The sequence below is a fragment of the Boleophthalmus pectinirostris genome, unplaced genomic scaffold (genome assembly GCF_026225935.1).
Source record: "Boleophthalmus pectinirostris isolate CB_2022bp ecotype Guang Dong unplaced genomic scaffold, ASM2622593v1 HiC_scaffold_10, whole genome shotgun sequence".
Lineage (NCBI taxonomy): Eukaryota > Metazoa > Chordata > Actinopteri > Gobiiformes > Gobiidae > Boleophthalmus > Boleophthalmus pectinirostris.
In genome coordinates, this window is record NW_026570971.1 from 36,128,732 (window position 1) to 36,156,497 (window position 27,766).

The following is a 27,766-nucleotide window of genomic DNA, read 5'->3' on the forward strand; positions in this document are numbered from 1 at the left end:
TCCTGGTTGAGTTCCTGGTTGAGTCTGGTTGAGTCCTGGTTGAGTCCTGGTTGAGTCCTGGTTGAGTCTGGTTGAGTTCTGGTTGAGTCTGGTTGAGTCCTGGTTGAGTTCTGGTTGAGTTCTGGTTGAGTCCTGGTTGAGTTCTGGTTGAGTCCTGGTTGAGTCCTGGTTGAGTTCTGGTTGAGTCCTGGTTGAGTTCTGGTTGAGTCCTGGTTGAGTTCTGGTTGAGTCCTGGTTGAGTCCTGGTTGAGTTCTGGTTGAGTCCTGGTTGAGTCCTGGTTGAGTTCTGCTTGAGTCCTGGTTGAGTCCTGGTTGAGTTCTGGTTGAGTCCTGGTTGAGTCCTGGTTGAGTTCTAGTTGAGTCCTGGTTGAGTCCTGGTTGAGTCCTGGTTGAGTCCTGGTTGAGTTCTTGTTGAGTTCTGGTTGAGTCCTGGTTGAGTCCTGGTTGAGTCCTGGTTGAGTTCTGGTTGAGTCCTGGTTGAGTTCTTGTTGAGTTCTGGTTGAGTTCTGGTTGAGTCCTGGTTGAGTCCTGGTTGAGTCCTGGTTGAGTTCTGGTTGAGTTCTGGTGGAGAAAAGCATCTGATGGACCTTTCATTAGAAAAGTTACACAATGCACCTTTAATCCACCTTTAATCCTAGTGCCATCATGAATGGTTATAAAACTCTACAACTGTATAAAGCATTTAAATAACTGAACTTTCTATTTTTCTTTTATTTTCATAACTAAACCAAAACATTAGAAACAAGTGTAAATGATTCTTCTCAGATGGAGACAAATGGAAGTGGAAATGACACATGTTTAGTGATCACAGTCTCTCCCTGTGTTTCCAGGTTCCTCATTAAAAACAAACAAGGAGCCAGAATCTACATTAAAAAACAAATTATTAAAAATTTCACACTTCAGAATTTCTGAAATCAAATTTTAAAAAGGACAATAAACATTTTGAAATCCCAAGCTTGGAATTTTGAGCAGGGTTGAATGCAACGTAACGTGTGTGGTCTTGGTTTTCGGCAACAGTACTATTTGATTAAAGCTGCACTGTGTAACTTTACTGGTGTGAGGTTGTTTCCATGGAGATGTTACTGCAATACCTGCAATGTTCTGCAATAAAGCATTACTAAACTTATCTTAACTCTATGGAGACAAGAAAGTGACACCACAGAGCCAGTTTTTGCTACATAAACGCCTGCGGTTTAACTAATGCAAGATAACTTAACTGTAATGCAATACTGTGGAACATTCCAGGTACGTCCAAACAGCTACAGCTCCATGGAGGCAAGGAGGTGCTTAACCACACCAGAAAAGTTACATAGTGAAGCTTTAGGAATGTTAATGTGTGATGTAATAGCTAAAAGGACAACATTGCAAATTGTTATTGCACTCAAAACAGCTAACATGCTTTGGACTGTAAAAATTTCAGATTTAGTTTACAAGTTGCCTCTTCACCAAAATTTTGTCCAATTACCTTAAAGGTCCCATATTTATGATTTATTTCTCTTGAGAGCTTTAAATCATGTTATAATGTTGTTCCCTCTTCAAAAACAGACCTGGAGTTGATGTGATGAGGAAACGACATTAGAATAAATGAAAAACAGTGTAATATGGGCCCTTTAAAAAAAACACTGCATGCAACCCTACTCAAAATCCCCAACTAAGATTTGAAATTAAATTAAAATATTTTCAAATGTGAGTGCTGTACAGTTGCTGTCTGAGATCCCTGGGGTTAAGAAGTGCTTTGAACCTGTAATTGTGAAAAAACGTGTGCAATCGTGTTTTTATAAAGTTATTTCTTAAAAGTCTAAAATATTCACACTTTTAAATACAAGCATTTTCAGTTATAATAAATGTACAGACTTTATATAAAAGAATTTACTGGTAGTTGCACTTCCCTGCCATGCATTAGTATAGGTTGGGTTCACAGTCAATAGAAAGCAAAGGCCAATGTAACTAGAATTAAAATACACTTACAGACTTAAAATTACAATGTTTTTTCCTAATTATTATTTCATAAATGGTTCCAAAAATCTATAAAATGAAGGTATTGTTTCATTTTTATAGAAATGATGTGTTATATTAATAATATTATAACAACAATACAAAATCATGTCATTTCCCTTGTTTTAAGGTCTAATTAGAACTATTTCTATGTGATTTGCCATTTATCACCACATGTTGGCGCTATAGAGGTAAAACAGTTTCACTTATGTTTACTTGTGCTGCTAAAGGATACCTTGAACTTTGAGACAGTTTTTGTTTCATATGAATAGGCCCAGTAATGACAGAAATATGAAACATGAACTAAAGGCTGCCACACACTACAGGATTTTTCAGTCTTAAATGTTTTTAACACGTGCGACAAAACGCACACACCACAGACACGAGGAGAATCTTATGAGATTTGAAATCTCCCATCGCAAAGACTGCTGCAGGAGCGCACACAAAACCGCACACGAGGACACAAAATCGGGTCACGCCTCCCCAAAATTCTCCTGTAGTCAAGGCCTTCAGTCCATACTCTATAACTGTGTCTATACAATTTGCATAGACACCACTTGTTGGCGCTATAGCGATAAAATAATTTCACTTAGGTTTGTTTGTGCGGATAAAAAGACATTGAACTTTGTGCCAGTTTTTGTTTCTCGTGAATAGGCCCAGTAATTCCAGAGATATGAACTAAATGAAAATGTGCATTTTTTACAGTTAAAATACCATTTCTACCATAGACTTCAATGCTTAACTACAGTCTGTGCGTGAACCCAACCTATAGGAGGTACTGTATAAAACAACCACTGATTATCACAAGCGCCCTTTGAGTTTTCGTTTAAAATCAGGCCGAGAATATACGTAATTAAGAAAAGTGTCCGATCTACAACAAAATGCACTAGAAATATAGCATCACATTCGCCGATCCCTCTTATAAAAACTAAACGCGCTTCTCTAAAAGTTAAAAAAATAGACCACGCTAAGTTGCTAACGCTAGCCAAGTGCAAATAACGCCGTCACACCGCTACGATGCTAATCTGATTGAAAACGGACTGAAATTCTACTAAAATTGCACAAAAGAATTATAATTTTTGTCTTTCCAGTGTAAAATCTTTAGACTTGATTGTGACGTTCAAATGATCTCACTACAAAAGGAAACATCTGCGTGAGTTCAAATGACTCGGAGCATCCAATGTTTTAATCTTGAGTTTTTAAAGGTGGATTATGTCACTTTTCTGGTGGGCGATCAGCAGAGATGTTTTTGTTTTTGTCTGGTGTGTTCCACAGTATGGCATTAAAGGTCCTGTATTATATTACACCAAACTGACTCTTGTGAGTCTTGTGAGTTTAAGTTCTAATGTCAACAGAGTCTCAAAACACACCTGGAGTTGTGTTTTGTTTCATTCACACACATTTGAATAACTCTTTATTATTAGTCTGTCTACATCTCCAAAGCTCAAAATGCTCTGTTCCACCTTGTGATGTCATAAAGTGGTGGTTTTCAACAGCTACTTTTTACATTTAGCTTAGTTTAAATGGGCAATTCCAGGGCTGAAATCATCCAAATGATTCTAATGAAGGCGTGCGGACACACTTCAGCACTTCCTGTATTACCAGACGACATCACAAGGTGGAACAGAGTGTTTTCTGTTTGAGAGAGCTCAGTCTAAATGTGCAGGTTTGTGTGTGAAACATGTGTGAATCAAACAAAACACAACTCCAAGTGTGTTTGTGTTGAGGAACATTATAACAGAAAACAGTCTAATATGAGCCCTTTATACTGATCTATCTCAGGGAAGAGGAGGAGGACAAGGTTACAGGTCAATTCTGTGGAGAGGCAAGTCTGTTCACAGTAAGAAAGTATGTATTTCAAGATATTTATAAAAGACACTAGAAATAAAAAAAAAGCTAAATAGATGTAATGCCATACTGCACAACCTTCCAGACAAAGGAGTAACATCACCATGGAGACAAGCATTTGATAGACCTTCCAGAAAAGTTACATAGTGCACCTTTTAAGAACACTGTCAGGCAGATAAATAAAGTCATTTCAACTCATGGAGATAGTAGTTTTTTGGAGTGTATTTTAAATGACCTGATGTTTTTTTTTATTATTATTTATTAGTACAACTTTACAATATGGCTACCCATTTGATAAAAAAAAACAAACAAAAAAACAAATAAAATTAAAAATTGAATTTAAAACTATATAAATATAAAATGTTAAAATAATTTCATTTCTGATTAAAAAGTCGTGTCTTAAAATAAAATGCTCTTTAAAAATGCTGTACCATATTTTTTCGGTTTTGCAGTGGTCCAAAGTTATTCCTTTTTATTCTAATGCATCGTAATTTTAGCTACAATCTCCAACTTTAAGACACCAGAGGAGTTTTGGAACATTTTCAGGCTAACAAACTGAATAGAAGTGGTGTCAAAAGTATCAAAAATCAGATAATAATCGATACTAAAACTAAACTCATTTTTCACAGGTATCGATACTAAAAAAGTTCCATTGACGGCACAGATATGAAGTTTTCCTGAATGTCTTTAGAATGATGTGGAGCTGTATGGAACCTACATGGAGCACTGAGGATTACACACATCTAAGACACATGGGAATAGAAAAAAAAGGACTACCGTTTAATGTGGAAAATCACAGTATATTGTCTAAAGAAAGAGGGTTTTTGTGTTGTGCAACTGTAATGCTAACAAACAAGGTAGCCATATTGTAAAGAGACATTTTTAGATATTATTTGTACATTTGTGAATTATCGTACCACTAAACAGGACACGCACAGTTTGGACGGCCCTATGCAGTCGTCATGGCAAAAAGCTCCACACCCTTTGCACATGATCATAGCTTTGAGTCTGCAGTAGCATTTCGACTGCACGTCCTCCATATTGGGCCCGTCTATGTAGGACTGTTCGGGTGAGGGCTCCCCCTGGCTGCTGTCCATGGACCTACCGGCTGGGATGGTCGTAACGGTCACCGAAAAGGACATGACGCTACCGTGCTGTCCACTATCCGTCTCCGAATAGTTGGAAGAATTTGAATCCAAAACGGAATCCTTGTTATTGTTTAAAGTCATGCTGTAAGACCCGCTATACGCTGCTTGTTGATTGTCTTTGTGAAAACCTTGCTGGTGACTCAAATATGGCTCTGAACTTCCTGCGTTGTTGCTAAAATTGAGGTGCTTTTGTTGAGGGCTGGTTGAATCTTTGGCGATCCCACTGCTATTATTATTTTTATCGCTATCCTCGAATCCTGGTTCGTTTTTAATCCTTACGCAAAGAAGTTCCTCTGTTTTGCGTTCAGTTTTAACCCCCGATAAAGTTCTCCCCACACCCTCTGCTTCACCAATTTCCCTTTTTAACTTATTAGAAATTGCTTGCTGCTTCTGTCTATCCGACCCTCTTCCATACGTCGAAACGTTTAAGAGATAGTGTCCGGTCATTGCTGGTTTTTGTTTACGTTTGCAACCTAAAAATCCCACTCCAATTTTTGTCAACTTCTCTTCTGCGTGCTCCATTTGCGTTGCCTTCAAATGTTGTGATCCTAACCCTCCAAACTGTTGATTTTGCTGGGTTTTCCGCTGCATCAAGGCTTGCAAAATTTGCTCTTGGGTTTCCTTATCCGGAAGCTCCTTGTGATGCTTAAACTCCTGTCTTCCTATCGCGGACTTATTTTCCACATTATTCCCACTAACCAATGGCGTCCCCTTCGCCTTCGTCCCTGTAGATTTCACAGCCATTTTAACTTCAACTTTGGATAACGGTTTTGGAAGTATCTGCTCCATCGGAACCTCTTTGCCTTGGAGAAGTTTGGTTACGAGCGGGTTGTTAGCTGGGATGCACGACGTGTTTCTACTCGTTCCGACTGGCGAAACTTGACTTTGCTCTTTCGATATCGCCGTCATATTTTGCTCTAACGAACTGCTACATGGGACGCTAACCGGACTTGCCTTTTGCTCGACTTTGATGGAGATTTGCGTGGGGCTAGGTGAGGTCTTTACTTCGAAGGAACGAGAAGGAGGGGTGATGTTCGTATGTGGTATCTTCACAGGAGCTTGTGGAGATGTAGGGCTCGGGCTTGGCGTTGGAGATGGTTGGTCCAAACTGGCGCCAGAATTCACAGGTTGAGTTCCTGTTCTCGCCGCGGCCGCCATGGCAGCTCTCTGGGCACGGGCAAGTTGTGCTTTGGCCTTGATATCGGCCAAGGTTCTGGCTCCGGTTCGACCCGGGCTGCTGAGGGGGGCGGGGAGAGGGGCACGAGGAGAGGGCTGTCCCGGAGACACTGGCACAGGGTGGATACGAGACTTGTGGATCTGAAAAGAGAAGAAGAATGTTAAAAGTTAGGGATGGTACAAGATCTCGTGAGACAAAACTGCCACAAGATAAAGCACGCAGGAGAAAAAATGTCTAGTGAGAAGTGTTTGAAAAGTTGTCAGGCCAAAATTGGAAACTGAACTCGTAGCTCACCTTGTCTTGTGAAAATTGTTTAAGAATTAAACAATTGATGAAATCAAAGTATAAAAGATTTCCATGTTTTCTGGTCTTGCTGTAGAAGTATAATAATGGGATGTTTTTCTCTAGAGATGCCAAGAATTATTGGTAATCGATAACTGTAATTGAGTACTGAATTCATAACATAACACAACTGAACTGTTTCAATTAATATAATCTACACCATTTTCTACAACCATTTTATAAGCAAATTCTTGACATTTCCAGTCTATCTGTACTCCAGAAAAGGAGTATAAATGTAAATGTTTTTGTATTAGTCCTGTCTTATTTTCTTGTTTTCAGTCTGCTGGTATCAGTTAATATCTTAAAGTTTTAGTATCAGAATCGGTATCGGAACTGAAAAATCTGGATCGGTGCATCCCTAATTTCTGGCTTTTAACACCACGTAACTTGTTTGATCCTCTGTGTTTTTAAAGAATTTATTAAAATGTTTCTTAATTGTATTTATTTATTGCTATTTTTATGGCTTTGCTTTTATTTGACTTCACTGGTTTTAGTGTTTTAGGACTGACAAGGTTAAACTGAGCATTTATACCCTCTGTATTTTGTATTACCTTTTGTTCTTTTTAATGTTCTCTTTATATGTGCAGCACTTTGGAAACTGTTTTCTTGATAAAATGTTCCAAAGTCTAACTCCTCACACACACACACACGCACACACCTTCAGCGGTGGGACTCTCTGGCTGGACGGAGAGGGCGTAGCCGGGCTGGAGATGGAGGAAGTTGGGGGCGGAGACACAGACGAGACAGAGGACACAGAGGAAAAAGACGACAGCCTCTGCCTCTTCTCTGGACTCACGTCACTGTCTGTCTCACTCAGAGACTTACGTTTACAACCATCAGCGCTCCCCAACACCTCCTCTTTCTGCTCTATCACTCTCTCCACAGACACTGGGTCATCTTTTTTGACTTCCTGAATTATTTTTGTGATTTCTTCTTTCTCCAAAACTGATTTCTGATCTGTCTTAACCTCTTGGCTTAATTCTGTAGGTTCTTTGATCAATGACAGAACGTTCTGATCTGTTTTAGCTTCTTCATTTAACATTGCAGACTCTTTAACAGATACAATTTTCTCATGCTTTTTACCATCTTGGCTTAATTTTGCATCTTTTTTGATATCTTGGATAAGTTTTGGAGGTTCTTTGATTGGAGAAACTAGTTGTGGAGGAGGTGGCTCTGCTTTCTTCTCTTCACTTTGCGTCACCTTTTCAACTTCTTTGGACGTCTTAGCTTCTTCTGTTACCGTTTTGTTGAGTGACGCGGATTGTGCGGCGATGCTAGCTTTGCGGTCTTCAGCTTGTTGCGCTCGCCTGGTTCGCATCGGTTCTAGAACAGGAAGAGGTGGTTTGGGCAGTTCTTGTGATGGTTTGGAGGGAGGTTTGATGTCTTTAGCGGCGGCAGAAGAAGCTGATTCAGGTTTCTTTTTCTCATCATTGTCCTTAGTGTCCCCTGATTTGGTTTGAGGACTTTTAGCAATGGTAGGTTCTGTCGATGGAGTAGGAGGAGGAGGAGGAAGAGGAGGAGGAAGAGGAGATTGCGTTTTGGATGTTTTCAGATTTTGATCGACCTTCGTCAGCTCTTTGGATTCCTCAAAGCTGAGTCCAGAACTGGAGAAAGAGACAAAAGAGGCATTTCATTTGTAATTATAAAAAAAAAAAAACAACTAAGAATGTAAAAATCTGTCTCTTACTTTAGTAATCATGATTTCTCTATCTCAATCAAGCACCGCAAATGCCCAGTTGTAATGCTATAATTATGTAAAGCCCTTCCATGTAACTTTTTAGCCATATAGACAGATATGGTTTTAACTTTCTATTATAACAGAATCATGCAGCTGATGTGCCAACTCCAGAATGTTCCACAAAGCTGCTTTGACTTCATTTACTATTTGCCCTGATGACAATTTAAAAAGAACTAGTTTAGTCCTTGTTCAGTCCTGGTTTAGTCCTGGTTCAGTCCTGGTTTAGTCCTGGTTTATTCCTGGTTTAGTCCTGGTTTAGTCCTGGTTGTTGTCATTTGGAAAGAAATGGGTTAGTTGCATAACTGACTGTCATCTTTCTGTATCTCACTCAAACATTGCAAAAATGCAATATACATGCTATAACTATGTAAAGCCCTTCCATGTAACTTTGTAGCCATATAAATAAATATGGTTTTAACTTTCTATTAAAACAGAATCACGGAGGTGATGTGCCAACTCCAGAAAGGTACACAATGTTGTTTTAACTTCATTTACTATTTGCCCTGTGTGAATGAATGAAGAGTCACTGCTGATGGGAACATATATTGCTCTTGTTCTGAAGTTGTTCCCTCCTCAAAAACAGACCTGGACTTGTGTTTTGTTACAGTCACATGTTTGCGTAACTCTTTATTATTAGTCTGTCTACATTTCCAAAGCTCATAATGCTATGTTACACCTCGTGATGTCATGAAGTGGTAGTTCATCAGAAAATTGTGTAATATGGGCCTTTCGGTCACTCACTTCTCTCCGTAGTAGTTCTCGAAGAAGGCCTCTTTCCAACTCTCCATTTTCTTTTCTTTCTCGATTTCTTGGCGCATTCGAAGCTGTAGCTCTGGCGTGAACTCCCCTGCACAGACATCACACATGTACAGTACAGCTACAATGGACTGCCTTATGTACCTGTCCATTCACTCTGGGCCTTGGTGACATAATCGTCTTTTCAACACTAAACTCAATGCTGTTATTATCCAATGAAGCTGTGTTCACTGACCCTCTGCCAGTCGCTCCTTCCACGACTGCGCCGCCGATGTGAAGAACTCATTGTTTAGGGCAGAGCTGGTGACCTTCAGGAGTCCGTCCATACAAGCCTATAGGAACAAGACCACAGTTTTATAAGAGTTACGTTTGTGAGATGATTAAAATTTGGAAAGAAATGGGTTGGTTGTGTAACAGTAATGTTGTCTATGATTGTAGAAATGTTTTCATACTAAGACCAAAGTAACTAAGGAAGCAGTCTGCACTTACAGAGCCAGTCCCAAATTAACTGAGATTTGTATAACTTTGCAATATATCAGGAAAAAATAATGTTTCCATATTTTTACCCATATTTTTCAATATTTTTACCCATTCCATGTTAACAATTATTGTTTGATTATTTTGCGTTTTTAGCTTTGGTCCGTGAAAAATGGACTTTTCAGAGCTTTTAATCATGTTTTTTCCCCTCCTCATTTATTATCTCGAAGTTGTATTTGAAATGTTTGGTGCATGTTTGAGTAATCTTTAATCAGATATTTTCAGAATTGCGAATTAATCCCCATTTTCACTGCCACTGGTAGATGCCCACTGTACTTACTTTGTTCTTGAATTTTATTTTCGTAATCAATGATATGCATTTGGCGGCACTGAAATAGTCATTTTGGTACAAATGAAAAAAATCATCTGCTCACTATTGTGATGTGCCCACAGCCTGCGGCTCTTTGCTGTGATGACGTTTACAGCCACATCTGCTTCCACTGAGCCCCACAGTTTTCTAACGCAGCAATCAGCAGACTTGTTTATTTTATGAAGTTGTTTTAGATCAATATTGTGATGATTATTATATTATAACAGAATTATTCTGAGGGGTCAGAGATTATAACTGCAAAGCACAAAGCACAATATGTCGTCTTTAATGTGGTGTGCACTGAACCTAAACCCACAGTTCCTCAGCCTCTTCTCACCTGTCGGTCGACCTCTGGCAGGAGCCGGAGCAGTCTCTGTTGACAGTCTGGAGGCAGGACGCTGAAGGTGTGTTTGTTTATGAGCGCGCGCAGGTTTGTGTTCACCAGGATCGAGTCTGGAGTCTCCACGTCGATGTTACACTTGGTCCGTTTTATCTGACCTGGAAAACAAAACAAAAACAAAACAACAATCATTTAGATGTGTACTGTATTTTTCAGACTATAAGGCGCACTTAAAATCCTTTAATTTTCTCAAAAATCTACAGTGAGCCTTATGTATTAATTCTGGTTGTGTTTACTGACCTCAAACTGATTTTATGTGGTACACAGTGCTCAAAAATTTGTCAGAATGTTTTAGTACAACTTAGGTAAGATGCAAAAGGATCGTGGATGCCTGGGCTAGAGCATGGAAAACTAACCGAAGTCCTACTGGACCCGTCGGTTTCTGACAGGTTCAGACAAATATTTAGTACTTATATACGGGCTCGGGTTGGACTCGGACACATGAGCGTGTCAGCTGTTTGCTGTCTACAGTAAAACCACTCGCTCTGAGACTCTTAAGTGTTCAAAAGATTAGCGCTCTGCACTAGTTTAGATCCAAATACAGTCAAAACTGTGTTATTATTATTTGTGAAATGTGGTGCAATACTTCAAATACATGATTTGTAAAGCATAAAGATTGGCGATAAAGTACACAGGAAGTAGAGTCACACAGCTTCATCTTGATCCAAACAATGTACGGACGTAAATAAACATATGTGAAACTACTCGCCTCTTTACTTTTAACGCTTTAAACTCGATTAATAACGCTGTTTTGTGGACTGGATATCATTATTTGTGGAGGACAATTTCTATGGATAATGTGGACGAGATGCTGCACTTTATGAGATGTGAGTAATAAAGTCTTCTCATTATTTTTGGTCAGATTCAATCACTGCTCTTTCAAACGCGGGCTGGGCAGAAAATTCTGCCCAATCCACACTTAAACTCCCTCTAACAACTCACTAGAATGGATAATTCAGATTTAGAAATGCCAATCGCTACTGAATTAAATGTAAAAGAAACTTTTAAATCACCACTTCGTGACATCATAAGTTGGGATAGCGCATAGCGAAGATGTAGACAGACGATTAATAAAGAATTACTCAAACATGTCAGTGAAACAAAACACAACTCCATGGATAACAAGAGCCAATTTTGTGTAATATAGAACCTTAAGAAAATGTTCACACTTGTCCTGGTTTGGGCCCAATTTAAGTCCTAATATAGATTTGGTTTGGTCCTGGTCAAGTCCTGGTCGAGTCCTGGTCGAGTCCTGGTCAAGTCCTGGTCGAGTTCTGGTCGAGTTCTGGTGGAGTTCCAATTATGACGTGGTAATTGAGGAAGTAGTCATCACTGTTTACTATTTATTTCATTTTTGCTTTGATTTTGAGTGAAAAATATGACACCAACAAAAATACTGTGAAGGATTAGTCTCAATTATAAATCAGCCACATTTGCTACTATTATCGATCCTTATACCAAAAATTTAGACTTTATTAGAAACATAAAACAAAAACATACCTGCACTTAACCTCCTCTGGGACACCTTTCTTGCTCCCACTGAGTGCCGCAGGTCTGTGGGGAAAAACAAAGAAGCATTGTTTTCAGAGAGGAAGATGACTGAAAGTAAATGCAGTCTCTCCCTACATACAGTGTAAAGTATCCTTGTTTTGTGTATTTTTTGACAACTTTGTAATTTGTGGTTGTTTAATGGAGGGTAGTAGAAATATTTATTAAATATTAACCCTAAATCAAGTCAAATTTTAGGCTTTTAACAGACCAGTTAACCTGCATTTATTACATATTTCTTACATGCACTTGTATAAAAGTACAGAATTAAAGCTGCACTATGAAATTTGAAACTCTGGTGAAGAATGAGCCACTTGCTTGTCTCCACCTGGAATGTTGTACAGTGTGGCATTAAACTCATCGTCTCTATGGAGATAAACAGGTTATACCACAGGGTAAGCTGCATGTCAAATCTTTGGAGACATGACCCTATTCACAGCCAGAATGAATGCTGTACAAGCTATTTTTCAGTAACAGAAACACCTGTGATTAAAGGCAAGCTAGATTAGTTTAATGCCACACTGTGGAACATTCCAGGCAAAGTAATAACATCTTCTTAGAGACAAGAATATAGTGGACAACCCCACCAGAAAAGTTACTTAGTTCACCTTTAAAGGCACTGTGTCTGATGATTAATTTTAAATGGTTTACAATTTAGCATTCTTATTATTCACCAAGACTTTATAAGAGATTTTTCACAACTCTCACAGAGCAGAGCGGAGTTTTGCCATGACTGTAAAGCTAACTACAACTAGTATGCTAATATGCACTTTATATTTATTATATTATATTCTTCACATCAAGAAAACCACTCACCCATTCACACACGTTCATACACCACAAGTGTCTTGCTCAAGGACACAATGGCAGTATTCATCTGTGGGAGCTGGAATCGCACCGCCAACCTGTGTGTCAGTGGATCTGACCACTCTACAAATGATGTTCACGTCAAGTGGGTGATTCAAACTGGCGACCATCAGATAAGTGCACAAAGACTCTAACCAACTGAGCTACAGTCACACAGTTTGCAAATACATGGAAAAAAAATAACGTACAGGGCCTTTAAGTTCGAACTTCTTCTCAAACAAGATCGATAAATACAATATGAATCAATTACATCACAGTCTATAGCTCTCTAATTCTCTCCTTACCCGCCTTCGTTGAGATGTTGTCAGCCATTGTGATGTCTTTAATGGTTTTGAGTAAAAGCCTTGGACTCGAGGCAGATCCCATCGCTCCCTGTCTGCGCTGGTTCCTCTGCTGCTTCAAGGCCTGAAAACACGAGAAAAATAATCAAATTTTAAAAAGCATTTGAGAAAAAGATGTGAAAACGCGTAGTCACTTGGTTTTGTAACAGCTGCATCACACAACTGCAGAACGCTTATCTAACCTGAATATTGCAGAGTAAAATGTTTCCGAAGCTAGTGTTTTTTTTTTTACATCTTTTGTTCCCTCTCCCCCAAAAATGTGAATGCAAATTAGCCTTACAAAGCAGATAAGTCCACAGCCGCACAGATGGGACCAGTTACAATCTGTGTAATCAAATGAAATTGAATTAAACACTAAACAATAGCTGCAAGCTGCCAACAGTGAAATAATGAATGAATGGGATTATGATAAGACAACTGGCTTAAAATAACTGTGTTTTTTCCTAACAATACTCAAATATGTGAAAAATATGTGAATAAGTTGGAGGAATATAGAGTAATTTAAGTAATATTAAAGGTGCACTGTGTAACTTTTCTGGTGGAGGGTGTGTCACCTGCTTGTTTCTATGGAGATGTCATTACTCTGCCTGGAATGTTCCACAGTGTGACATAAAACAGTTCTACTTTACATTAATTCAGTTACAGGTGGTTTTAGAGCTCAAAAATACCTAGAAAAACAAAATGTGAGCGGGGTCGCCTCTCCACAGATCTGACCTGTAACTTGGTCTGGTTTGGTCTCCATGAAGATAGAAAGGTTCAAACCATACTGTGAAACATTCAGACAAAGCAACAACATCTCCATGGCGAAAAGTGTTTGACGGAGCCTCCACCAGAAAGGTTACACAATGTATCTTTAAATAGTGGGTATTCAGCAATCAATCAAATTGACTATTTGGAGATTTCTCCCATGTTATAATCACGTTGTTCCCTCATCAAAAACATGCCTGAAGAGGTTTTAGATGTCATTCATACATGTTTGAGTAATCTAGCGATCTCTCCTGGGCCCTAAATCCTTCCTACAGTCAGCTGTAAGACTCTGTACAAGGCTCCGCCCACAAGCCTACGTAACCCATGCTCCCACACATAAGATTGTATAAAAGACGTGGAATAAGCGAGTGTGACGTCACCCAGAGTGTTCAGCGCTGCTCAAATGAGACTCGCATTGCTCACAGTTACAGGAGCCAATCTGGACTCAGGCTCTTATGTTATGAGTAGGATTTTTTTGACAGACAAAATAGCGAAAAAAAATTCAGGAACATGTAGAGTGGATTAATTCGAAAATTTTAAGACCAAAATGACAAGGCTCATTGCAGCAGGTACAGAGAGAGGAGCCACAAGATCCTAACGTAAGTCCATTGGGGCCAGAGTCAGAAGGAGCCGGAAGAGCCTCCTGGAGAACTTCCTAATTGACACGCAGCGGCTAACGTGTTAGTTCTGTCCACTCATATATACGGTCTATGCTCCCACACGACAGATTTTAGGATAACGCTCTAAAAGGTGATGTCCAAGTGACTCAGAACATCAAAACAAACTGAATAAATAATGAATAAACATGTTTTCAATGAATACAGCATTTTCAAAACAATAAACAGTAACATGGTGATCTAAATACATTATGTTTTGGAAGTTAATACCCCATAGAAGTAAAATGCCCCCTCTTTAAAATGACAATTTAGTTCTCAGTGCATATTTTAAACACCTCCAGGAGAATTAACCCTTGAGAGAAGACTGGAAAATGAATTAAGATGAGTTAGTAGGTTTTATACAAGAAAGTAGAAAATGTATGTTAGACATCAGTCTTAATAGGCTGGGTTCACTTATGTGTCAGATTTTGTTTCATGTGGGTTGGCCTAGCAGTTCTAGAATGTTTCGATGTCATGGAACTCAAACCACTGCAATATAACATCAGGCAGCACTAGGGTTATTAAAAGTATCAAAATTCAGATGCTAGTCGATACCCATTTTTCAGGAGGTATCGATACCAAAAAAAAGTCTAATTCCCAGGACAGAAATTAAATACACGCCCATGGGCCACTATGGAACCTACCTGGACCATTGAGGGATTACACACATACTGTATAAGACACATGGGAACAGAAAAGAAAGTACTATGATTTAAATATGCTGAAAATCACATTCTGTTGTTATTGAGTGTTTTCAATAATCATCATGACATCAGAATCAGTATTGAGTATCGTGCCTATTCCTTAGTATTGAAATCAAGTTTAAATTCTAGTATCGTGACAACACTAGTCAGCACATATACCCAGCAATACACATTTCATCCAATCACCCACCCCCCAGCATGCTATTGGGCGAGGTAGAAACTAAACATAAGACTAGCAACAGACACGAGATGATTATTTGAAAATATTTTACCTGTTTGAGCGCCTTCTTGCTGTGTTTCTGCGATGGGGAGAGGAGTTTGGCAGTGGGCACAGAGGGAGACGAGCACCGGGGCTGTGGAGACGAAGGCTGAGACTGGAGCTTGGAGGGAACTGCCAAAATAAAACACACACAAAAAAACAGGTTAGAAAATTCAAAATACACAGCCCCGGGGGAAAAATACAGAAACTTAAAATGCTTTTGTTAAGACGAAACTAAAACTCCACTCCGCACAATAGCTCAGATTATGTTACCTTTCCGAAATATATCTCAACAATAATGGACTGTAGACACTGGTTTAGACATGGTTAAAGCTGTACTATGTAACTTTTCTGACACAGCTGCTTGTTTCTATGGAGATGTTATGGCTTTGGCTGGTATGTTCCACAGTATGGCATTAAACACACAGTATCTATCTTGCACTGAGTCAATTATTATTACCAGTATATTTTTTTGAAAAATAAAAGACCCATTGACATTCGCAAACATTCATAGAAACATAAAGGTGATGGTCTCCCTATCGAAAAGTTAACTAACCTTTAACTAGAGTTTTAGCATCGTGAATCTCCATGTGAAACAATTTTGCAACTTAAGGTCTTTAAAAAATTTAAATAAGTCAAATAATTACAAGGAAAGAACAGACAAGAGTTATATTCTTATGTGTTTTTACTGTTGAACTTTCTTCCCTCTCAAATGCAAAAACAGTTTACAAGTATGTCTTTTGCAAGTGCATAAATAGGAAATGGTCACGGTCAACCAAATATATAGCTTCCTGTTAAATATGATCTACTAAAATGTAAACCAGAGACACCAAATGCACAGTCTGAGAAAAACAGTACAATACAGTCATTTGTTCTGAACAACAACAAAATGCTCACAACGAAGGCTGAAAAGTGCACACACCATCCGTATTTAAGGAGAATTTCCAATGTTAGCAGCGGCCACAAAACTATTACAGACTTACCTTTAGTGAGAAACATTGTGAATTTTAATCCAAGAAGTTCTCAGAGACAGGTTTAATTAATGTTTAAGCTAACGTTTAGCTAGCGTTGTGCAAGCCGTTCATTCGGTTTCCTGTGTTTTGTCAAGACGTTGGTCGATAAAGGGCGTAACTCACCCGTTTGTCAAAACTGAAAATAAAATTAAAGGGGAGTGGTCCGAGTGAATGTATGGGCAGAGTTTAAGTTCATATTAATAAAGAACGGCTATTTACATTTGTGTTTTGATCACGAGTTTTGTTACTTAAATAAATGTAAATATACAGAGATAAAAAGTTAAAAGTATCAGATGAAAAAAAAAATATTTAAATTAAAGTATTACATTTAACTACCAGTTTAAAAATTTACTTTTAGAGTTAAAAGTAAGTATTTCACACAGATTTGGATTTTGGTCAACAGTGCCAAGACAAATCATTTTCTTTTTTTCTTTTTTTTTTTTTTAATGAATTTTGTGTATTTATTTTCATTTGCTCAAAGCTGAAGCTTGAACTGAAAAGCTTCAGTCACGATGTTACCACAAACATGCTAAATAATCATGTCAATTCATGTCAACACATTTCAGTACAGTACTTAAGTCCAGGTTTAGCCCTGGTTCAGTCCTGGTTTAGTCCTGGTATAGTCGTGGTTTAGTCCTGGTTTAGTCCCAGGTTAGCCCTGGTTCAGTCCTGGTTTAGTCCTGGTATAGTCGTGGTTTAGTCCTGGTTTAGTCCCGGTTTAGTCCCAGTTTAGACCCGGTTTAGTCCTGGTTCATTCAGTCAGTTCAGTATGAATCACGTCTGGAGAACTGCAGAGCTGCCTGTGGTTTTGTGACCTCTCTCAAACTCCAGCACTGAGTTACCTATGACTCTGAGGGAGAGTCTGGTAAATATTTGTATTTAGTTGTACATCAGTTAAGTGGAACTTTGAGAAGAAATGTTGAAAAAGGTAAAAAATACAGAAGTTCTAAAACCACACTGACACTTTGCAGCTGATGTCATTCCCTGGGGGTGTAACGCTAACTGTAGGCTCTGCTATGTCTGAAACTCTCTTACTCAAGTTAGACTTTAATCTGATCTTTGTTTTAACACAATCTGACCATAAAGAGCTGATTTAGCAGGAACTACAACAAGTGACCTGATTTGTGTTTTAAACAAGTCTCTCACACATAATATTACATTTACAAGCTAGCTAGCATTAGCCAACAGTTTTTATTGAACAGCAAACTCCTAAACTGACCATGACCCTTCGTATTGATCACAGGCTTCTGAAAATGTGCTGCTTAAACCTATTTTGTATTTTGTTTTCTATGGCTGGGCATGTTAATGTGTTAATTTTGCATTAACTGCTGAATTCATTATTGCCGACAATTATTTTTCTCTCCTTAATGCACTTTTGATGCAATTAAGATTTAAAAAATTTTTGCTCAGCCTTAATTTTTTCTTGAGTTTTTAGATTATATAAAAACTTTTTCTTTGTCGGAGTTGGGTAATGTGTCCATTGTGTCACCATGGCAACTGCAGAACATTCCATCAGATACAGACACATGTAGAACACACCCAGCATGATGAAGACCTTTAACCAGGACATTATATCATAAAAGGAGGAGGGGATATTAATAGGCTGATCCTACAAAGATAAATCAATGTTATAATTACTCCTTAAAACACTGTCCTCTTGTGGCTTGAATTGAAATGGCAGGAATAATATTAAACACTTATTATCATGTCATATTTATTTTTGATGTAATTTTCTTCCCTGGTGATAATAATAATTAATGGACATGGGTAATGGCTGAACATTATATATTGTGTTGGATGGACATCAACTGTGCCTCACTTTTGGATTGGCAAAGGTTTGTATGGGAGTGGCAAACAGAGAGAACCATGACCTGATGAAGATCCACTGATCCTTGTCACTCATTAAAGGGCCCACACATAAACTGTTTATATAAATGGATCCAGCCAACGAGTTTGCGTCACATTCCAAAAAGGAAGTTCTCATGCAGCTCTTTCGGGTCTTTCTGATCCTGGCTCCCACTGACTCACATTAGAATATTGTGGCCCCTCTCTTTGTATCTGCTGCTGTGAGCCCCGTTATTACCTCCGCCAAGGAGGTTAAGTTTTTGCCGGCGTTTGTCTGTTTGTTTGTTTGTTTGTCTGTCTGTTAGCAACATAACTCAAAAAGTTATGGACCGATTTTGATTAAATTTTCAGGATTTGTTGGAAATGTGAAAAGAAAGAACTGATTTCATTTTGGGGGTGATCCGGAAGAAATCCTGGATTCTGGATCACTTTGAAATTTTAGTTAACATTGTGGTAAATGGGGCCAAAGATTTTGTTTCTCAATATCTCGGTTAATTATTGACCAAACCCCATGAAATTTGACTCAGGGATGGACAATGGGATCCTCTTTCATATTCCAAAGGCTGATCCGGATCTGATCCAGAAGACTGATTTTATCGCAATTTATATAAAAATGGGGGTAGTCCTTGGCGGAGGTCTGCGCTTTCTGACTGCTTTTCTAGTTTTGGTCTTAAAATGTTTGTATTAACCTGCTCTACACGATCCTGGAGTTTTTATTTTGCTGTTTTGTCTGGCTCCAAATTTGCCCATAACCGTTTGCATCATGAGCTTCATTTGAGTGGAGCTGAATGCTACGCGGTGATGTCACACTCACTTTTTATACAGTCTATGGCAGACATGTCAAGCTCAGGCCCGGGGGCCAAATTTGACCCATGATATAATTATATTTGGCCCACGAGATGATATCAAATATGTATTAGAGCTGCCCGCCGACTACAAAGACATTATTTATTTCAAATTTTGTTATTATTTTATATTATGCTTGTTCTGGATTCAATGTTTAAGCAAAACTTTCATTAAATATTAATATTAATTAAAAAAAGGTTTAACATTACATATCTCGGAAGGAGCAAAAACATGCAGATGTTGTTGAAATTTTTCTAAAAATATTTAGTTTGGCCCACGACTTACTCCCAGTTTTTTATGTTGGTCCTCTCTGAATTTGAGTTTGACCCTCCTGATCTATGGGCATATATTACACTGTTTTCTGATCTCTGTTCTAATGTCTTTTCCTCATCACAAACACACCTGGAATTATGTTTTGTTTCATTCACACATGTTTAAGACAGAAACCCTGTAGATTTAGCCTGAGTTCTTCTCTCAAACTGAAAGCACTTTTAAAACTCCTACATCTTCACAGAGCATTTTGAGCTTTGGAGATATTGACAGACTAATAATAAAGAGTTACTCAAACATGTGTGGATGAAACAAAACACAACTCAAGGTCTGTTTTTGAGGCGGGAACAACGTTACAATACGGCTTAAACCTGTTGTGTGTAGTACAGGAGCTTTAAATGCATGTTTGTGCGCAAGTGTTTCTATGGCTGTTACCTCTTCTCATCCACCTCCCCCTCCTCTGCTCGGGGCTGATGGAATTCTCTGTGCTCCTGGAGTCGCTCAGAGTGTCACTGCTGCTTTCCTCTGACCCGTCCTCAGACAGATCCTTCACCGTGTCCCCACTGTCCTTCTGAAAAACACAAATGCACATTTACACTGGGGACAAAGGAAAGTGGTGGAAGCTCTGTCAAATGCTTTTCTCCATGGAGATGTTGTTGCCTTGTCTGGAATGTTTCACAGTATGGCAATAAACCTTTCTATCTTCATGGAGACCAAACCAGACCAAGGTCAGATCTGTGGAGAGGCGACCCCGCTCACAGTCAGAATGTCTGTTTTTCTTTCAGCTATAAAACCAGCTGTAATTGAATAAATGTAGAATAGAGCTGTGGAACATTCCAGGCAGAGCAGTGACATCTCCATAGAAACAAACAGGTGACGGACCCCCAAATGAAAAGTTACATAGTGCACCTTTAAAGTTAAAATGAAAGCACAGCAAAAGAAAAATTAAATGATTCCACCTGGACTAAAGGTTTTTGGTTTGTTTTTGTCTCCTAACTGGAGAGATTACAGACATCTTATATGGAAGGAAGTTGGATTCAAATATTCAGTGTACATTACACTACAGTAAAAGGATTTATAAGACAAAACGAATCAAAATTACATAGCAAAAATATGTTCTAATCATGGTTAATGATTTCTTAAAGGGCCCATATTACTCTATTTTCTGATTTGTGTTCTAAAGAAAGTGTTTTCCTCATCACAAACAGACCTGGAGTTGTCTTTAGTTTCATTGACACATATTTAACACACAAACCCTGCACATTTAGACTCAGTTCTTCTCTCAAACTGAAAACATCCTGTTTCACGCTGTGATGTTAGGTGGTGATACAGGAAGTGCGACACTGTCTTTTTAAACTCCACACACCTTCACTAGAATCACTTGGATCATATCAGCTCTGGAATTGTTTATCTCTTCTGCTATAAATGGTTAAAAGTAGCTGTTCACTTGAAGACTACTGCTTCATGACATTACAAGGTGGAACAGAGCATTCTGAACTTTGGAGATGTCGACAGACTCATAATAAAGAGTTACTCAAACATGTGTGAATGAAACTAAACACAAGTCCAGGTCTGAGGTAAAAACATCACAATAGGGCTAAAAGATCACAGTAATCAATTTTGTGTAATACGGGAGAAAATCAAACAGTCAAATCTTTCCCACCTTTAAAGTGTAGACACCCATCCGGCCCGGGACTTTGTAGAAAATGCCCTCTTCTCCTCTGGAGTTTGTGTGGAGCATTGCGTTCAGACATGCCAGCGGAGACGTCCCACTAAAATACAGACACAGCATTTCAGTTTCACATGACATAACTCACTAATTAAACTCAAATACTAAAAGGGAGCAGGATCTAGGCACGTTTTCTATCATGCAGTTCATTAGAGGGGCCACTGCTAGATTACAGCTTTTAGATTTGATGTTATTATGTGTTTGGTTGGTTAATCAATGGCATGTAATGTGGACAGAGGTTAAATGGATGGAGTTTGAACACAGCCTATGCTCTCACTGGAGGCTTCAGAGTGTTTTTGTAATACAGTCTGCCTGTTTTAAATTATAATGCATTCAAGCTTTTAAATGCTTTGACATTTGTTGCATAAGACTATGCTGTCAATAAATAAAGTAATAATAAATAAATAAATACATACATAAATAAAAACATAGTGTTTAAATATTATTTGTCAAACATTAGGCGGGATAGACATGTACAGACTTATTTAAACTGCATTATATAACTTTTCTGATGAAGGGTCTGGCAAATGTATCCTGAAACGTCTTTGTTTTGCCTGGAATGAGCATGGTATTAAACATACCCATGAATATCCAAAGAAGCAAGCTAGTGACACTACAAGGCCAAGTTACAAGTCAGATCTGTGGAGAGGCAACTCCGCTGCCAATGAGAATGTATGTTTTAAAGCATTTTTCAGCTATAAAAATACTTAACGTAAGACAGCTACATTTATGGCATGCTATGGAACATTCCAGGCAATGCTGTAACATCTCGATGGAGACAATTAGGCGTTGGAACCTGTATCTGAAAAGTTTCAAAGTGCACCTTTAAGTTTGTTAACACTACATGGCAACTACCTCCAACTTCAGCGAGCAGTGACAGTGACGCATGTTGTAAAAGTTCTAATCATACACTAGAATCACAGTATAAAGAAGTGACTTGAGAAGTGGACCCAGAGCGTTCAGTTCAAATCAAATGAAACTAACTGAGGCTAGCCGTTATAGAGGCAAATTTGGAGCCAGTTCCATATTAGGAAAAGGAATTTAATTATGGACATTATAGCAAAATAAAAACACCAGGATCATGTAGAACAGGCCAATATGAACATTTAAGACCTAAATGAGGAGGCCGAAGAGTAGAAGTTAAAGAGAGATACAATACAATACAAAGTTAACTGGGGCCAAAATGGATGGAGCCTTAATGGGTTCTAATGGGGAAGGTTCATATTTTTAGAAGGCTCACAACACTTTTCTCCCTATAAAAGTGATATAATCCATAATGTTACTACTTATTTCAACAATTAATGGCTATAAACTCAATAAACAGACTGTCACTGGATTTACTATTCTACAAAATACAGTAAAACAGCACTGCATGTGTCTTTACCATCAGACTGCAACAGCATCAGAATTGTGTGGTCCTATGACGGTCTTTTATTGATATGATTTGCTATCTTTGCGAATTTTTGTTAATTTTAATTTATTTATTTATTTTTTATTTTATGCTTTATTTGATTTGTTAACTGATATAGTGTCCACTCTGTGTAGCACTTTGGAGACATTGTGTTGGTAAAATGTACAAATAAAGTTGGACTGGATTGGATAAATAAAGGATATGTTACATAACATTAGCCTTCTAAAGAGTGTAATTACCATAATTATAATAGTTTGTCTAATCCATGGGTGTCAGTATGATGAGAAATTAAGAGCGTTGCCATAGTGATTAAACAAAATATTATATCATAATTTGAATGGAAAAAGTCCTCACAACACTGCTTATGTATAACAGAAAGCTGAAACCTATCAAATGCTTATATGAAGATTAATTAATAAAACATGTGACCATGTGAAAATGGTCAATTACATTTGTGTGGTGTATCTAAAATTTCAAACTTGATTTTGATACTAAGGAATACATTTAAAAACCTCTTTCTTCTGACAATAGATTGTGATTTTCAGCATATTTAAATCATAGTACTTTCTTTTCTGTTCCCATGTGTGTAATATGTGTGTAATGGTCAGTGGTGCAGTAGGTTCATGTTGGTCCATGTGTGTGTACTAGTCTATGTGCTCTTCTACTAGTTCTGATACAGCTCAACATCATTCTAAACACATGCACGAAAGCTTCTCCTCTGTCCTGTCAATGGGACTTTTTTTAGTATCTATACCTGTGAAAAATAAGTATCTAGTTTTGATTGTCAATATTAGTTTGCATATTGATTAGAATTTGTTTTTGGATACTTGAAAATCCTATGTATATGTAAATTCTTGCATCAGCATAGTAAAATCTGTGTCATGTTTCACCCTTAGGTTTAAGGCAGCATCAAGTCTATGTAAAGTGTGGTCTTTATTTTGCAGCCGAAACTAGGACATGTTATTGTTACAAACATGCACAAGGGAAAACTACACAACAGTGCAGTGAGGTGGTTAAAGCGCAGGGTGGGAACTGGCTGTTTGTCTTACCTTCTGGACGAGAACAGAGACAATGAGACAAAAAGAAATTATAATTACTACTGAGAAAACAAATGGTGCCAGTGAGACTGATGTGAACAGAAGGGATGTCAATATATGTTTAACAAAGGACTGTGATTTTGGTATAATGCAATAATAAAAAAGTTCCATTGTGTAACTTTTCTGATGGAGTCTGTTAGCGGCTTGTCTCCATGGAGATGATATAGTTTTGCCTAGAATATTCCGCAGTACTGCATTAAACACAATTTAATTAAAAGTGCTTTTATTATTATTATTACAGAGGTCTGATCCACTCAAATGAAACTCACCAAGGCCGGCAGTTACAGGAGTGAATTTGGAGTGGACTTCCATAAGAGCAATAGGAATTTATTTAGGAACAAAATAGCGAAATAAAAACACCAGGATCATGTAGGGCTGGTTAATACAATCATTTAAAGACAAAATGAGGAGCCAGACAGCAGCAGATACAGAAAACGGGGCTACAGAGACGATAGAGCCAGAAGTGTCTCCATGCACACTTCCTATTTAGTTAGTTATGTCCATTTATATATTGAGGCTATGATTCTTTCTGTGAGTGGCATTGCCTCTGCACAGATCTGACCTGTACCTTGTGGTGGCCTGCTTGTCTCCATAAAGATTAGATCATGTGACTATTAATGCCACACTGTGACATGTAACGCAACATGGCAGACAAAGAATTACATCTCCATGGAGACAAGTAGGCTGACCCTTCAGCAGAAAAGTTACATATTGCACCTTGAACAAATATAACTATAAGAACATCAGGGATAAAAAAAACAAAAACTAGTCTAGTGTTTCTAAAACTAGTCCACCAAAATCATAACACTTAAATTTAGTATAGTGACAACCCAAATAAATATTGAATATAGACTAAACAGCAGTGTACTCCCACCATTAATAAAATACACATTAATGGTCCTATATTACGCAAAATTGACTCTTATGAGCTTTAAGTCCTGTTAGAATGTTGTTACCTCCTCAAAAACAGACCTGGAGTTGTGTGTCACACATGTTTGAGTAACACTGCATTAAGTCTGTCAAGTGAACACTTTCACCTTTAGTTCAGTAGAGATTGGCAATTCCAGAGCTGAAATGATCCAAATGATTCTAGTGAAGGTGTGTGGACTTTAAAAATACAGTGGAGAACTTCCTGTATTAGCACATGACATCACAAGGTGGAATAGAGTGTTTTCAGTTTGAGAGAAGACCTCAGTGTAAATGTGACGTGTTAAACGTGTGAATGAAACAAAACACAACTCCAGGTGTGTTTGTGACGAGGAAACTACATTGGAACAGAGATCACACAACAGTGTAATATAGGCCCTTTAACAGATATTGTATAAGTGAGAAGTGACGTACCTTATTTCTTTCAGTCGCTCTCGTTGGATCACCTGCAGGATTTCTTTATGGCTCATGGGTGTATTCGGGTACTTTTCCAAAACCTAAAAGCAACAAAAGGATTTACAATAAAAGACGCTCAAGACCAGGTTTCAATTACACATCTTAATTACTAACACAAAGAGGTCAAATTGTGATCATGTGTAATTAATGAAATTATTACATTTATTAAAAGAGCTTGTAATTTGTTTCACAGTATGGCATTTAACTTTTCTATCTTGCATTTATTCGTTCAAAAGTTTTTATTGTTCAAAAATACTTGCATTTTCAGTGAGTGAGGTCCCTCTCCAAAGATCTGACCTGTCACTTGGAGACAGATAACTTTAATGCCATATTGTGAAACGTTTTACACAAATGAGTGACATTAGAGATTATACCTTTAAATACAGCATTTAGATGATTGTTTTGTATATTTATTAAGTATACAGAAAAAATAATAACTATTAAACCGTATTAGTTTGGTTTATTCTATTTATTAGGAACAATGCATGTAAAAACAGTGACCTACACAAAGAGATATGTTATCTTCTTCTTATATACAGTAACTTTTCATTAATATTTTAGTCTTTTTTTCATACCATACTCCATACAATTGTATAACCCATTTAACCTAATTACAAAATAAACTAATGTATATATATTTTATATTTTTCGGTGTTTTTTTTTTATTTTTGTAAGGCAACCTCATTTTTTCATTGCTTAGTTATACTTATACTCTTATCAGCCTTATAGGCTTGTGAAAGCAATGCTATTTACTGCTTTTTATAAAGAAATGCAATTAAAGAAATATAATATTTTGCAGAATTGAGTTAAGCTTTTTAGCCTGGCTCTTCACAATATTTTCTGTTTCTCATGTGGCCCCATGGAAAAAATAATTGCCCACCCCTATGTCTATGTCATTCATTATTTCATCTTTGCACTGCTTCTCCTTAAAACCTCTTGTAGATAGTCAAGATATACTGACTTACTATATTTCTATTTCTATTTTTACTTGTACATACACAATAATTAAGCCTTATTGACACCAGTCTCTTGCTATGTTTGCTTCTTATTTTGAATGTATTATTACCATTTATAGTTTGGCTTTGTTATTATAATATACTAGGTCGAAATGATTTCCCTTGTGGATCAGTAAAGTTTGTTTAAGTCTAAGTCTTTCTTACTGCTTTCTAATACACACATTATGGTTTTGCAAACGGTTTTCTGACTATAACTTTCATATATGTACAGTTGGCCTTGATACAAAACTTTTAAGTCATGACAAAGTTTGGACTGTCCCTGCTTCTTTAACCTCACTGAGCTCATGTCATTCTCATAGTTTGAAGTTCTTCACCTTTCCTGACACTGCTATCCACTTGGTCATTAGCATGCTATAATCGTTTACTAGCCACTTTGCTAACTACGCTTAATTATGCAGTAATTACGCCAATGACAGCTCGTATAACACATTGCAACGTTAAATAGGCCACACAAAAGGGTGCGTGTGGAAAACAACATCAAGAAATTGCAATTCGTTGTGTAATAATTAAAAGTGGCGACCCAAAACTTGTTGACGACGCGTTAGCACGAAAGCTAGCATGCTAACTCTGCTAACACAACACAGACGCTCCAACTTCATTCAGAGTTTATTTTACGCCATAACACGACACATGGACGCTATAGCACGTAGACAAAAGAATTATAAACTATTAGAGATTATGTTTTAGTGCAAATAAGTTTATTAAAGAGTGTAAAAAGCTGACAGACGGAATCCTGACAGCTATGTTGCGCAAATGTCTGGACCGATATTGTCCCAGGCATTTCGGTTCAAGGCGGGCACAAGCTTAAGTAGTTTGTTATTAGATTAACTTCCAAAACGAGGGTGAACATTTAAAAGCATAGTTAATTCATTATTATATTACATTAGGTTATGGGTTAATAGAAATTCTCGTTAAAATGCGGTGGGATGTGAAAAATATGATGTTTTTGACACAATTTACGCGCAAAACCAACCCAAAACCTATTCTTAACTGCACAGCCTTAACTCAGAATCTGTCCCAACAATAAACTAAACAATTTTGACATTTAGCTTACAGATCACTGCTTAAACTTTGCAGAAATTGTATAAAAAACACGCACAAACACCTGCGTATCCAAGCCGGACGAAATGCCTAGAATTTCGCGACTCCCAGCCGTCAACACAGGCCTCATCAGCGGGTCATGAACTCACACGATACTCTGTTGTACAAGTGGGAGCGATCAAGGAAAACAACCACAACAAACGCAGTAAAAAGCGACTAGATTACCGTTTTGGCCGCCTCTGCCCACGTCCGGCCCTTCTTTTTCCTCTGCCTCTCCCGCATGGTCTCTGTCCTGTGCGTAAAAGTGCGTATTTGGAGTTGTAAATGTTGAAATGTTGCGCGTTTTGGTCACCGCGAAACGTCCACTCTAGCTGCCATGTTGGACTTTACTGTAAGCGGTCACATGACGATAAGGAGACGTCATCTTACTGTAAATAAAGACATGAAAAAATAAAAAAATAAAAGATGTGGTCATTATTACAGAGTTCCACCTTTATTATATAGGCTACACGCATATGGAAGGTCTTATATTACGCAAAATGGACTCGTTAGTTTTAAGTAGTTTTAAGTGACCAGACGCCCCTATTTACCCGGGACAGTCCCAGTTTTGAGTCCTGTGTTCCTTGTCCCAGCAGATTTATCCAAAACCGGTGATTTGTCTCAAATTTATACAAGAAATGTCCCAGGTGTCCCTATTTTTTGACCAATCTGATCCCTGTCAACAGTAAAAAGAGGCATACAT

The 27,766-nt window shown here is 37.9% G+C and overlaps 1 protein-coding gene across 4 annotated transcripts; it reads right to left on the bottom strand.

The window, feature by feature from the left end:
- Positions 1–180: 180 nt before the first annotated feature.
- asxl2 (ASXL transcriptional regulator 2) lies at positions 181–27,408 on the bottom strand. Of its 4 annotated transcripts, none has more exons than XM_020920531.2 (12): positions 27,250–27,408; positions 24,926–25,008; positions 21,011–21,119; positions 19,783–19,918; positions 15,387–15,505; positions 12,951–13,071; positions 11,752–11,805; positions 10,189–10,349; positions 9,240–9,336; positions 8,990–9,095; positions 7,169–8,114; positions 181–6,308 (listed from the first exon to the last, which is right to left on the bottom strand). In XM_020920531.2, exons 1-12 carry the CDS (start codon positions 27,304–27,306, stop codon positions 4,752–4,754), a joined length of 3,546 nt encoding a protein of 1,181 aa, XP_020776190.1. In that variant the 5' UTR covers positions 27,307–27,408; the 3' UTR covers positions 181–4,751. The 4 variants fall into 4 exon arrangements, with proteins under 4 accessions (XP_020776190.1, XP_055017575.1, XP_055017586.1 ...); XM_055161600.1 differs by lacking the exon at positions 27,250–27,408 and adding an exon at positions 27,083–27,210; XM_055161611.1 differs by lacking the exon at positions 27,250–27,408 and adding an exon at positions 25,228–25,265.
- Positions 27,409–27,766: the final 358 nt, after the last annotated feature.